Here is a 15,428-nt window from a genome sequence, read left to right on the forward strand (position 1 = left end):
GTTATCAATCCTCTACACATCAAATAAAAATATTCATGTAAGTATTTTTGCGTATATTCTGCATATATGTCCATATATTACCTACATTTAAAAAAAAAAAAAAAAAAGCCTTTTTACATTGAGAACTGAAGCATTTTCTCCCACCTTTATCTCAGTTCCTAACTCCAGGCACATTTTTCTGAGGAGCTGATAACCTTACAAGGTCTTTAAAGAAGGAATTACAGAAATTCAACATCCCGCTACTTGAGATACTTGCTTCAAACCATTCAAAGATAGTATCTGACTCAGAACAATGTCCATAATGTAAAGTTTATGCAGCTGAGACCTGGGAGGTCTCAAAACCGCAGAGGGTTCAAGGTATTATACATACTTTATGGCATGCTGATTTTCATCTCCAACAAATCACAAAACATTAGGATAGAAAAGGGAAGATCCATAAGCAACCAGGAGGACAAACTAGTAACAGATTTAAAGTTTTTCTCTTTGGACAGCCACACGCGTGCAGGGTGTTTATGTTATGCCCTAGAGATTATAAACACCCAATTACCGCAATCTGTGAACAGCACTCAAAATGGAAAGTTGGAAAAAAGACCCACGCAAACACAATGCACGTGAAATTTAACTTTTATTGTTGTGTTGATAAAACCCAAAGATCCCTCCCAGCAGCAACAGATGCAGAAGTTACCTGCAGAAAGGATACCTCTCTTCTTAATCTGTTTGCAAACCCAAGTACGCCAAGTGTGGAGCGACTGCATATTGACACAGTACAGGCACTGCTCAGTAGTAACAGAGATCAAGTTTCTTGGCATATTTCAATCCCATCCTTCCCTTAATATCGTAGGGTTTTCATAGAATTAAAGTAGTTAATGAGCTGCCTGTTTATTGGATTATTTTTTTTTTGTTGTAGAATTTTAAAACTTTTTATTAAATTCTACACATAGAATTTATATGCACAGATATACCTCCCCACATTTTGTAGTAGTTGGCAAGCCGTACCCAAATGCTACAGTTCAGAATGAAATTGCTACTGCATTTAGCAGCTCTAGCTGCACTAGAGTAAATATTTCTGTAGAGTAACAAAACACACCTCTTTGTTCAGTAACACAAGGGATACAGGTTTTAAAATGCACATTCCTATCTTGTATCCATACCTTTCTTTAATATATATATTTATATATAGCTCTAAACCAAATCTCTACTATTTTACAATTAAATTAAAACACATCCACAATTGGTATAACTAGTGATTTTGGTCTCAATACTTTAAACATTAGTTGTTCCACAAAAATATACAATTCAACGACATGGTTGCATCAGTCACATGAGGCCTTTTGAAAGAGGCCTATGACACAATCAACCATGCAATTCAGTGCTCAGTGTCATCTGATAAATATTTATACTGCATTTTCCAGCTATCAGTATCTTCAAAAATCCAAATTTCTCTTTGCAGGCTTACCATGCTTACATACATGCAGAAAGCAGTCACATTTTCTCACTTGCCTGGAGCAATCACATTATTTTTCTTTTCCAATACATCAACTGACAAAGCACAAACTTCATGCTGCCATTTTTAGGTCGCTAACCTTTTCCTTTCTTTCACATACTGAATTATTTCACAATGGACCGTACTGCTCCATGTGAAAAGACTAGGGATTAGCCACATAGTAAGAACTGCACTTTTCAGTTTAAGCCTCTAAGAATCAAATTACTAACAGTCAATTAGGATGCACTCATAGCTGCCGTACAAGTGAACAGACACCCAGTAGACAATCAAGTTAATTCTAGATACATAACCAAAGGTGAAGCTTTAAAACAAAACAAAAACAAAAAAGAACCCCAAACCTAAACTACACAAGTAGAGTCTCAAACCTGGTAGATTCCAGGAATTGGACCTCTGTCCAGAAAAAGTTTCTTCAAAACGGCACACAAAACCCGTGCCACCGTCAACTACGCTTGAAATAAGACATTAATCTCTTATACCTGGAGAGTTCCTTATTACCACCACAGCACCATTCCATGTAAAGTTTTACAGCAATGGTGATGTAGCACTTCCCTGGCAGAAAAAAGAATCCCCCAAGTCAGGAGCAGTCAGTAATAAAACCCCAGACGAGTTCACGTGTCAGGGTAACCTGGCATAGAAGCCTCAAAACATTTTACTCTTATAAATGTAATAATAATTTAGGTACTAACTATTCCAAGACCATCAGTCTGTAGATAAGACTACAACAGAACACACTAAAAACACAAGAGAGGTATGACAATTAAGATGAATATTTCTTTTAAACAGCAGAAAGTCAGGGAAACATCTGGAATTCTTTTGCACTGCATTAATATATCTTCTGTTTTTGAATATAAAAATACATCTAGAGAGTCAATCCAGAACTGCACACACAATTGCATTTTTCCCCTTAACTGCTTCAAAATTAGTACAAAATAATATAAGTTACAGGAATGATTGTTTCAAATCTGTAAATGTCAGCTATTACAAAATCATTATATGAGAACACCAACTGTAAATTATTTACAGGCGAGGTAATACTATTTCCAGAGTAACGAATTACAATTTAGCAGAAGTGTAAAAATAATGTACTCACCAAAACATTACAAAATCTGGTATCATTATCAGCTACACAGTAGATCATGATTAGGTTTTGTAGTTGATATACAACATATTCTTAAGAAAAGTGCCAAAATACTGCTACATAAGAATCTTTTTTTCAAAAATCATTCAGCAAAAAAACCTGCAGATTCTATGTTAAGTAATGCCAAAAGAAAAGAGGAAAAAAGGGATGCCGATTGTACATCTTATTAAACGCCCTTGAAAAAAAATCTCTAAATTCACTTTCATGCTTAAGGGTCTGATATCAAAGAGACCTATTAAAAAAATCAATAGAAATATCAACATATATGCTTTTATATATGCTTTTTCGGGGTATCTTAGGCCATTTTAGAAGTACACATTCCTCTTAAACTGTGAAACACATGGGGACTGAAAACATTCTAAAAACAGCTGAACTGCCGAGGGCTGCTGTGATCAGTGGCACGAAGTCCAGCTGGACGCCAGTCACTACTGATGCACCCCAGCGGTCTGTACTGGGGTCCATACTCTTTAACATTTTCATTAATAACATGGGCGACGGGACAGAGCACACTCCCAGCGAGCCATTCAAAGGGACCTCAGCAGGCTGGAGAAACGGGCAAAGAATCATCTCAGGAAGTTCAGCGAAGGAAAGTGCAAAGTCCTACATCTGGGAAGGAATAACCCCAAGCACCAGTACAGGCTGGGGGGACAACCAGCTGCAAAGCAGCCTTGCAGAGAACGATCCCAAGCTGACTGCGAGCCACCACGTGCCCTTGCGGCAAAGAAGCCCAGCAGCCTCCTGGTCTGCATTAGGAAGAGCAGTAAGTTGAGGGAGGGGATTCTTCCCCTCTGCTCAGCCCTCGTGAGACACAACGCAAGTGCTGGGTCCAGTTTTGGGCTCCCCAGTTCAATACGTACAAGATTGAGTCCAGAGAAGGGCCACAGAGGTCGTTAAAGTGATTGGAGCACCTGACAGACAAGGAGGAGCTGAGAGAACTGGGATTGTCTAGCCTGGAGAAGAGAAGGCTCAGGGCTGATCTTACCAACATGTGTAAATGCTGGATAGAGAGAAGTGAAAAAAAAAGAGCCACAACCTTCTCAGGAGCATCCAGTGACTGGACAAGAGGCAACGGGCACAAATAGAAATACAGGAATCTCCATTTAAACATAAGAATGGACCTTTGTAGTGTGAGGGAGATCAAAACACTAGAACAGGTTGCCCAGAGGTCTTCTGGAGTCTCCACCTTTGGAGACGGTTAAAAACCCAGCTTGTCACAGTCCTGAGCAACCTGCTCTAGCTAACCCTCCTCTGAGCAGGGGGGTTAGACGAGATGATCTCCAGGAGTCCCTCCAACCTCAATCATTCTGTGATTCTATGAAAAGGACAGGGTCTTTTGTAGCCCAGGCACTGGATCAACTGAGTCACAAAGCAAACTATAAAAATGTAAGTGGAATATATTTCTCTTTAAGTTATTGCATACAATGTTAATTTTGCTGCCTGCGTTTTGCTGATCTCATTTTTTCAAATCTTGACTCCATTTCTTCCAGGACCTTTGGTGTATATCGCACAACTAATTTAACTTTTCCTTGAGCGGCCTTCAGCAGTTCCACTGCTTTTTCATGGTGTTCGCCTTCGACGCTCTGCAAAGCATAAACCATGAAGTACAGGATTAGTAAAGACACACACTGAAAACAGATATTTTTCATTTTTTTAACAACGTCTATGTAATGAAATATTGAAGTATTTATTCTAGTTTGAAGACCACACAAGGACAATGTCACCCAAGTTCAGGATTTACTCTTCAGCAAATCAGTAAAGAGGAGACGATAAATATACTAATTAGTATTAACAAAGGAGTAGTGCAAAACTTTTGGTTAGGTTTATGCTGAACAATTAAATTCTGTATTCACATACAGTAAGCACAACAAGAATAACATTAGGCAATTATGAAATTATACTTAAAAATCAGCAACTTCAGGAGGACACTTATTTAAAACTCAAGATTGTTTTTCTTTTTTTTGGCATGCATTCTAAATTCAGCTTTCACCCTCAATTTGCCTAATAACTTGCCACAGACCCCTGCAAGACAGCTGCCTTCTTGACCTTATCCTGTGTTATGACAAGGCAAACCAGTGCATACTGGGCACCTGCACCACAGCAGCTAACATGCAGTGTGCCGCTTCCCTCAGTGCTCCCCACGTCTCTCACTAAATGCAAGGTATTCAAGTTAATTTCCTCTAAACTGATTAAGAATAGCCTAACCCAACTCAATAAGAACAGAATAAAAATACTTTCCTAAAACAACTCTAAGAATTTATTAGGGTTATATTAGACTCATCTAATAACACATTTTAAGCAACAGTCCTCAACAACTGCATCCAAACATACATTCCTGGACAACATATATTTTATCAGCAAAACTTATTTCTCCCAAACTTATTAAACACAATGATGGGACTACCCCAAGCCTACCTCCCACTGGTGCTATTAGAAGCTAGAAGGCAGGTGATGTACCTGTTGATTGGAGGGTTTCCCCGTTACTATAAAGTTACTTACAGAAAGAAAGACAACAGTTAAAAAAACCCAAGTTATTTCTCTTCTATCAGACTTAGACAACACATATATTTGAATATGTTCCTTTTTTGTTATTCAAGTGGATGTGTAGGCTGTTCTGTTTAAAACTGGTAGTAAAAGGTTTGTAAAGTTCTACGTTTAATTATATCAAAACACCTAAAATTCTGCGGTACACTCCAGATCTCCCAGCTGAAAAAAAATAAAGTGGTTTTATGGCACATTCACTGCAGTCTTGGCAGTGGCTTTTTTTTTTTTTTAAATAATTAGAAGTTACAAGAAAATGCCTGTCATGTATTAAGATGACATGATTCCATCTGTAAACATCAGAAGATGTTTCTTCTGAGACCACATTAGCATTCTCAACAGTACTTTATGCATTCACTCACTATATTCTTACAATGGCTACATGTATTTATACGTGTGCATGCACACACGCACACACAGAGCCATTGTTAGCTGTACCAGCTGTTTGATGACCAAGTTCAGTTTTGGGTGGAGCCGTGGTTTTGTTTTCTTTAAGAGGGTCTGTGGGTGAGGAAGGCCTCATCTGAAGACAGTTCTACACCTGTCCCTCAATGCTTCAAAATAACAGGAAGGCTAGGCCAAGGACAGTTGCGTCACTATGGCCATGACTTCTCTTGTGACTCCTGAAAAGGACAGCTGGACTGCCAGGTAATAGTCAGGAGCTAAGTATATCAAAGATTTGTGCTAGCGGGGCCTTCCTAGAGTACAGACACCCAGTAAGTCCCAATTCCTTTCATGTGTGAAAAAAAACCCCTTGGGCTAAAGGGCATAAGATTTAGTTCGACCCTCAGTCTTAAAATAAAATTGAGTTTGCAGATGTAATGGTGAAAACATTAATTTTAAGCTAGCATACAGCTTCTCTGTAAATAAAAGCAATGGTTTGAGAGATATTTATGTGCATTTGACTAACAGCTGCCATAAGTCAAAGCCTGTCCATAGCCTCCTCTTTCCAGTCACCCTGTGTTTTGCTTTTTGCATTCTAACTCTTCAGAAGAGGATACTTATTAAAAATAAATATCCACAACAGCACTTTAGACATATACTCCTTAAAATATGCTAGAAAGCCTCTATTTATGAAGCTTAGTACGCTTAAGTGGAAGGAAAAAAAATTAACAACTGAAGATAATAACACCTTGTAGAGCCGTCTTATTACCACTTCCATTATGCAGTAGCATTTTCATTGGGATAATAAGAATCTGGTCAGTCTAACGCAACATAGCATAATTTACTACTTACCTTAGAAGGTGCAGGAAACTATATTAATTAAAATCTGCATTGTGAAACTTTGATGAAGGAGGAAGCCATAGCGGCAGTTACTATTCCACAAAACAATACTTTGACTAAATTTATACAACCCCTCAGAATCTGAATTACTGACATAAATAGTATCGTTCCCAGATGAGACAGATAATCAAAGCATAATCCTAGATCTCTCAGTGCACACAACTCTACAGAAACCTAGGCAAGTTGCTCTTGCAAGGACAAAAAGAAACTATTTTGCCAAGATTAAAAGAGGACATCGAGCTTGTGCCATGTATATTCTCTGTGTGCCCCCAAGTGGAAACAAGTAGTTATTGCTACATAAAGTGAAAACCAATTCCTACCACTCCGTTTACAGAAAGCAGCTGGTCTCCACGCTTCAGGCCTCCATGTCGATCAGCTATACCGCCAGGGATAATTCGAGAGATATAGATTGGAGAGTTTTGTTCTTTGCCTCCCATAATGTTGAATCCAAGACCTTCTTCAGTTTTGGGTAGTTCAACCACTCTGGGATGGGAATGACCTTCACTAGCAGCAAATGCAGCTACAGTGGCCTGTAAGAAACAAGATCTTCCTATTTATAAGAAATTAAATATAGACACCTTAGCTAGACACAGTGAGCAGGCTGAAAAAGTATTTTTATCTCTGAGACCTTAAATATGAAGACAAATGAGATTAATTTCCTAGATACCAACACTAGTATGAAAAATTTACAACTCCCAGAATAAAATTAAAACAGAAAAACTTAAAAATAACAGGTCTTTTGTTACACCTTTTAATAACCCATTAAGCTTATCCATTTTATCAGACTTCCAGATAATATCCGTCTGAATTTTAAATAATCTTCTTCTGCTTCTAAAGTAACAAACTACTGTATTTTACACAAGTTATAGTTTGGCTTTTACCTTTGCTGTTGCATTAGCTCTAACTTCTGGGCTACTGCTGATATCCACAGTTTCATATACGTGTTCATACACCTTTAGAGACAAAACAGTTTAAGTATGGGGAAAACAGGTACTTTTCTGCTTACATAATATAACAAAATATCAGATACAACTCAAAAACGTGTAAACTAAAAACTACATACCTCTAATAAGAAGTTACTCCCTGATTCGCTACAAGGTGTCAAGTGACAAATCTACCACTCTATGAAGAAACAACTCTCTTGACATCTTTATTACTCAGTTAATCCATGCATATCCAGGTTTCAACCTAAATCTTCCCTCCTTCTACAGCATTCAGACATCACCATGAAATGCTTAGGGCTAGCCTAACACACCTGACTGGAGACACGGATGACTATCTTCTCATGTTTGATTCAAGCGGGAACTCTTCAATAAGGACACATGCAAAAATCACTTAGAGGATAGCTCTTCAAATCTCTCCTGACAACCCATCCCTGCCCGCAAAACCCCAAATTTTTCTTCAACTGATGCAACTAATTGAATATCTTAAGAAAAATAAAAATATTGAAAACATAGAGGCAAGTAAGAATACTAATGCTAAGGAAGTGCTTACTCTGAGGGCTAAGCCACATCCTCCTATCTACCTGGCAATTATTTGGACTTGCTAAGAAATAAACACACTGTCCTTGATAGGATGAAAACATTAAGATGACACCTGTGTCTACAAACAGATGTTTTAACTCATTCCAGGTGTTATCATCAGTGGTAGCATCAACAGCAAAAGAAAGGCATATTAAATCACCTAAAAATCTCCAGAAGAGAATCTGTAACGTGGTGCAAGGCGATGTGGATTTGGCTTACAAGAAACAGAGGCAATTGATACTTTGTCCATTTTTACGTTCATAGAATCATAGAATGTTGGAAGGGACTTTTAAAGGTCATCTAATCCAACCCCCCTGCAGTAAGCAGGGACATCTTCTAGGCTCAGAGCCTCATCCAGCCTGGCCTTGAATGTCTCCAGGGATGGGGCATCCACCACCTCTCCGGGCAACCTGGGCCAGTGTCTCACCACCCTCATTGTAAAGAACTTCATCCTAATGTCTAATCTAAACCTGCCCTGCTCTAGTTTAAACCATTGCCCCTCATCCTATCGCTACGTGCCCTTGCAAACAGCCCCTCCCCAGCTTTCTTATAGGCTCCCTTCAGGTACTGGAAGGCCACTATAAGGTCTCCCTGGAGCCTTCTCTTCTCCAGGCCGAAAAACCCCAACTCTCTCAGCCTGTCTTCACAGGAGAGGTGCTCCAGCCCTCTGATCATCTTCATGGCCCTCCTCTGGACCCGCTCCAACAGGTCCACATCCTTCTTGTGCTGAGGATCTTGTGCTAGCAGACAGTAAAGACAGACTCTCAAAATAACCTCTAAAAAGTTATTTGCTCCTGAGCCACTATTTAATACACCTATGCTATTCCAAATTATTTTCTTTTGAACTTTAAAAGTGAGCCTTGTTTTATTAAGGTATTTATTGTTGTAAATCAAATTCAGCTTTTAGAAAGAAAATCAGATTATTGCACTGAGCACAAAAAGGAAAAAGTAAAACGTACTGTTTTTTCACTCAAGACAACTGCTTACGTCAAGTTAACTTACCTCCCTTACAGCATTACAGAATTCACTTTGAAGGACCCTTTGCAATGCCTGCAGCTTTTGTGGTGGCACTTCTCCACTTCTCTGCAATTTTTCCAGCAACTCAATTGCTCTGCAGATGTCTACAGAAAAATAAAGCACTATTAATGAGGAATGATTAAGAAAATTCAAGTGGTGATTTGTTGTTTGTTTTTTTTTTAACTTAAGTTAATGGAGCAGCATGTGTGCACTTGTATACACCTTAAAACTATGTATTAGTTTCCTTTCTCCCATAAAACTATGTATCTACAAAATGTTACAATAAAACACTGTACTTTCAGACAATTTAAGTCAACCACAGCAACCCAACCCTGTAAAATATCTGGAGGTATCACTGCCATATGCATTTTACAAAGACAATGTGATTTTTCCTTGAAGTTTAAATCAGACTGAAGTATTTAATAGGTATATACAGTATCATCGTTTCATATGCTCACTTCATAATTTACCTACTGCACAGATAACATTTTGTTAAAACCACCTAGAATATTGTCAAATATATTATCTAACATTCCTTTTAAATTAAAAAAATCAGTTCAACAAGAGTACATTCAATATTTCCCCTACAACAGGGCTGAGAACTATCTGGTCTATTCCCCCCTGCCTCCCCCAAAGTGCTTAGAAAAACAACCAAACTCCTTTTGATGTTCTCAGTTGAGAGAGAATATCTCTGTAGTCTAGAACCCTCAACCCCAAACCTCTTCGTTCGTTCCTAGAAATTTGTTCCTAAGAACTCGCGTTGTGCATATAAATGCAGATGCTGCTTTGTGAAACTGAACTCCCTGTGAAAGATTTGATTCCCGACCAGTGCAGCTCAAGACAGGCATCAAACGCTATGTGACATGCTCCTGGCAGCTCTACAAGAGCAAAATACATTCATATCCCTCACTTGTATTTCCAAAGTGTTACATTAGTGATGACTCTGAATCACGCAAGTCCTGGAACAGAAGTAGAACAGTCTCTCAGAAAAGCAGATAGAAAGGATTACCTTCATTATCACAAAGGCAAAGAAGCAGTGATTAATCTACTATATAAATAAGGCACAGTATTATTTTAGAAAAGGATGAAGTCTGGGACACTGCTATATCCCAAATGCATTACTTCCTTTTTTCTGTAATTAACCTTTAGGCAATCATTTTTCATGTGGATTCACGTCTACTCAATGGTGTGACGTCAGCACAGATGATGTGCAATAGCCACAAACTTTTCCTGAAGGCTGAGTGTAAAGAGAGAGAATTTACGTAACAGTGGAGTGTTTACAGAGAATTTACAGAAGACAGTGGGGTGTATGTTCTGAAATTGAGGTGAAGTGCACCGTCAGGAGACAACCAACTGCAATGTTCTGTCCACTCCTGTGAATTATCAGATGTATCTTACTGACTACTACACTGAGATTGGGTGGCATGGTCAATTAAACAAGGTATGAATTAACCTCACAGACTGGTCATCCACAGACTGGAAACAAATCCTTCATGGAAAAATATCCAACTATTACCGCTACAGCCACAAGACACAAATTGGTTCAGATGAGAGTTAAGGTTTCTATGTGCCATGAGAACTTGGCAGGTTTTGGCAAGCATTTCCAAGCTTTACAAGCATCAGTTATCTAACACAAAGAAATATCAAAACCTAAATTTCAAAACCTATTATTAATCCCAAGTCTACAATGAACTCATTTCACACAGGCATGCATATTTGCTATTTGTACCACTAAAAAATGAAAACAATGCTTCTCAAGCTTTTAATTTCCTAACACTCATTTTGTATTTCATTTAACTTACAAAATAGCTGGTGAAAATAAAGATTCTAGATGTGATTGTTTATTAATCTTTAAATCTTTTTATGATGCAAAATCACCAACATCCTTAGTAATCCTTGTGTTCAGCAATAGCAGAACACAATATCTTAATTTCATGAAGTCTTGCACTGAACAGCTTGAAGTAGAATGATCAACAAATGGTAATAGCAGCACTTCCAATCCTGCAACACTCCATATCCTCATGATAAAAGTCTAGTAAGTCTGTAAATTACAATACAGCTCTCATTTAAATATTTGCAGATGTTTGCAAACAAACGGCTATTTCATGCACATAAACAATACAGTTCTAGGCAGTCATTCTCAAGCCTGTGGTCCATGAACCTCATTAAGCTGTAGGGTGCATGAACTTGTTGTCTAACAGGTTGATTAGGATACTGCAGGAAATTCTGAAGGGTGATAGCAATCTACTGATCCAAGAAGTAGCTGCAGAAATCAAGACTCCAGAATTCCATTTGCTAATTTCTCCTTTTTTTTTTTTTTTTTTTTTGACTTCCATGTTTCACCAATAAACTAGATATATTTCCTACCTGGATCTCCTAACAGGCTAAATGCTTAACTACATAGCATTTTATACCCTAAGGTAAAATTGGTTAGTTTGGGAACCGGCTATGTCTTTCATAAAGCGCAGAGCAAGAGCACAGAATCAGCTTGTCAAAAAGTGACTGGGATATGGTGAACTGGACTCCTTTTAGGTGAAACTAAAGCAGAAGATGCACTTTAATTAAAAAGGGCTTGAAGACCAAAGGCCAACCTGCTGCTGTAAAGTAAAAGCCCAAAGCAGACAAACACAGCATGAAAGCTGGGTCCTCAGCACTCTACAGATCCCCTTTTATCACACTGTACCTCTTGCTCAGGTAGACAGAATCACAGAATCATAGAATGGTTTGGGTTGGAAGGGACCTTAAAGACCACCTAGTTCCCCTGCCATGGGCAGGGGCACCTTCCACCAGACCAGGTTGCTCAAAGCCCCATCCAGCCTAGCAGTGGAACCCACTGTAAATCAGATTCAGCTTTTAGAAAGAAAATCAGATTATTGCACAAACAAAACAACTTTTTCCCCAACAGTTGTTTTGTTTTATCCTGTTGACAGGATCCCATTACACCAGCCTGAACGTGAAATTAGCGTAACTTTCTCCTACTGAACTGCATTAGGCAACGTTAGTCAAAAGCTGAAGATTCAATCTCTCCCAGCAATACTGCTCCGGAAACGAACTAGTTTAGCTGGGAACAAGTGGCAAAACAGACTTTCTCTTCAAGAAAAGATTGTTGACTACTCTGCTGATGTAATTGGCTTTCTCCTGAACTACTGCTTGGGGTACGATCAGCTGAAAGCTGTCTTCGACTACGGTTCGGCCAACTGTTCAGCACCAGAGACTGAAATGAACACTACAGAATTGTTTCAGGATGGATTTCAACACGGATCGATGTAGAAATAACTCCAGAAGTAGGTGATTAAAATCACCCGTAAAACTCATTGTAAAATGGAATACACACATAACTAAGAAATAGATTTTATTTTAACCTTTTCATCCCTTTTGTATCAGTTGCCTGTTCTTCACAAATAACTTTTTGTGATTATGGGATACTACATTGAAGTCCTAAAAAAAGAGACACATTGAAACTAAAAGAACGAGGAAAAAAAAGCCAGCAAGATGCCACCACTCCAAGCATATGTGTGAACAAAACACAGAAAAAGGGAATCTGCTGTGTCCTCATAGATACTCCTGATTAACCACCTCCGCTGCTTATGTTCAAATAGTCTGGATTCCTAAGGTGTATGCAGAGTTATCACACATCACCACTGAACCATAACAATAACTTCAAAATGTTAAATATTGCTTTATCCCTGCCCTCTGGTGAATGTGAGGGGTGGTGCTTGCAACACAGCTTGGAGGAAAGAACAGACAGGGAGAATTTTCAATTGCCCTCATTGTAAGCATATGGTAACCATTTTACATCAGCTCATTTTCTACACTATTCTCTCTTTTCTTATGCTACATGCCAACGTTAGTGATGTTCACTTTCAAGCTGATGATGATTCATAATCAGGTTATCTGCAGTTAACCCCACACAATTAACAGAGGTTATTCATGTCTGTAAATAAAGCTCTTGCTTTTGTAGGTCTGTTATACTGTGCTCCCTTCTTCTTCTTTTCTTAAAAAGACCAATATACCAGAAGACTAAATAGCTCCTTTGTTCCACTGATCCCTAAGTAACTCTGCAGATTTGTTTGTTTTCAGGCATAGAGCATAGTGGCAGGATAATGAGGTAGAGGAGGATGCTGCCTGAGGTTTAACTCCGCAGACCTACCAAGAGTAACTAATCCACTGTGAAAGCAGCTGCCCTAATTAACAAGCTCTGTAAATGGGGAGGGTAGATGAGCTGCAGAGTGGGAAGCAAAGTCCTTACATAAGGCACTATTTACAGGCCTTCTCTCACACATTAGAAGTGGAATGGGAAGGAGGGTTAGGCAAACAGAAAAACTTAGTTCTGTGGTAGGTAACATGTGATAGTACTAAACACACTAAAGTGGATGTATACAGTGTGTTACACATCTACAAAAAAGCATCTAGCTCTGTGAACAAAGGTGGTGGTCCCCACGGGACGGCAGTGGCAAAACAGTCAATTCATCCAATCAACTACACTCCACTTAATTGCCTTCCTTTCAAGAACAGGATTTCTCATAGTCAGTATTCTTTTCTCATTTAAATTCCATTTTCCCATCCCAGTTTTCCTAATGTATATGATTGGTTTATTAGTCCGTATTTGTTACACAACCATGTGTTCACTGAGCTACTGCGGACTTTGCACAGTTCTGAAGAACCACCCTGAAAGAAGTCTATCACAGTTTCTTAAAAGCCCTGGATAAAAGACACAAATGTACCACAGAAAAAATACCCACGTAGGTTTTTTATTTTTTTCCGTTTCCTCCTAATTCTAGTTACACACTGCACAGTATTAACAACACAAAAATCAGTGTGAAAACATAAAAGTGAGAGGGTAACAGAGTTGAGCAGAACCATCAACAAGTGTACAGGGACCCCTGCCTCTGTCTGTTGTCTTCTGGCCAACAGGTCAAGGGAAGTGATTCTGACCCTCCACTCTGCTATCATGAGACCCCCTCCTGCAGTGCTGCATCCAGCTCTGGGGCCCTCAACATAAGAAGGACATGGATGTGTTGGAGCGGGTCCAGAGGAGGCCACAGAGACCATCAGAGGGCTGGAGCACCTCTCCTATGAACACAGGCTGAGAGAGCTGAGTTTGTTCAGGTTGGAGAAGAGAAGGCTCCAGGGAGAACTTATAGCAGCCTTCCAGTACCTAAAGGGGGCCTACAAGAAAGATGGGGAGGGACTTCTTTTATCAGGGAGTGTATCGATAGGACAAGGGGTAATGGTTTTAAACTGAAAGAAGGAAGGCTTAGATTAGCTATTAGGAAAAAATTCTTTACTGGAAGGGTGGTGACACAGTGGCCCAGGTTGCCCAGAGAAGCTGTGGATGCCCCTTCCCTGGAGCTATTCAAGGCCAGGCTGGATGGGGCTTTGACTGACCTGGTCTAGTGGGAGGTGTCCCTGCCCATGGCAGGGGAGTTGGATGTGGATGATCTTTAAGGTTCCTTACAACCCAAACCATTCTGTAAGTCTGTAAAAACCGAGTATATTGTCGTTGCTAAGACACAACCTAACAGATTGAACTTAAAAGCTAAGGATTCAGCTGTGTTCAAGAGTCTGTCTTCCCAAGAGAGAAAGAGAAACAAGGAGTTAGCAGGCTGCGTTCAGAGCTCGCAGAAGTGGCGACACCAGCGACGGCACAGCAGACACATCCACATAAGAGCTAGGGGGAGCGCACCCGCGGAAACCCAGCCACAAGCCGGAACGCGAGAAAAACCTTCGGGGGCCGCATGAAGAAAAGCCGAAGAAGAACCAAGTCCCACCAACAAGCTGAAAAAAACCAGAACCGGAGAAAAACATTTTCCAAGCAGCTACCGCACGGCTGCTCTCCAGCTGTCCCTAGGGCAGAGGAGCCGCTCGGGGTCGGAGGTGGCCGGATCGCCACCACCGCACGCTCTCGCCCCCTCCGCGGCACGGCGAGGCACCGCTCCCTGAGGCCTCAGGCCGGGTGACGGGGAAGGCCGCTCCGAGGGCTCGGGCCGGACCCCCGGTAACGCGCCGCAGGACCGGGCTGGGCCAGCAGCTCCACCGCCCGAGCGGCAGAAAAAAAGCGGCGAGGAGCACCCGTCCCCCAGCTGCCGCTGCGCTCACCTCGCTCCAGCCGCACCGGCTCCCCCAGCGCCGCCATCTTCTCCTCGCCGCGGCCCGCACGGGAAGTGACGCAGCGCTGCCGGAAGGGCCGCGCGCGGGGCGGGGCTGGCCCTGACGGGGGTGAGATGGCGGGCGCGGTGGCCGCAGAGGGTTTGGGTACGGTAGCAGCCGGTGGCTTCCGTGTGAGTGGCGTGGGGGCCATTGCAGCGTTTACCTCATGTGGGGCAGCGGGTCCCTGCAGAGGCCGGCAGCAGCCTGCCCGCCCGCCGGTGCCGTGGGACAGGCTCCTCTTGGCTGCGTGTTCCCCAGAGGCCAGCCAAAATTA

At 40.8% G+C, this 15,428-nt stretch overlaps 1 protein-coding gene across 1 annotated transcript; it reads right to left on the minus strand.

The window, feature by feature from the left end:
• Positions 1-608: 608 nt before the first annotated feature.
• LIN7C (lin-7 homolog C, crumbs cell polarity complex component) lies at positions 609-15,194 on the minus strand. The gene is made up of 5 exons (XM_063332579.1): positions 15,104-15,194; positions 8,990-9,108; positions 7,346-7,417; positions 6,785-6,994; positions 609-4,222 (listed from the first exon to the last, which is right to left on the minus strand). The coding sequence occupies exons 1-5, from the start codon at positions 15,138-15,140 to the stop codon at positions 4,067-4,069; spliced, it is 594 nt and encodes a 197-aa protein (XP_063188649.1). The 5' UTR covers positions 15,141-15,194; the 3' UTR covers positions 609-4,066.
• Positions 15,195-15,428: the final 234 nt, after the last annotated feature.

Source organism: Chroicocephalus ridibundus, chromosome 4 (assembly GCF_963924245.1).
Source record: "Chroicocephalus ridibundus chromosome 4, bChrRid1.1, whole genome shotgun sequence".
Taxonomy (NCBI): Eukaryota; Metazoa; Chordata; class Aves; order Charadriiformes; family Laridae; genus Chroicocephalus; species Chroicocephalus ridibundus.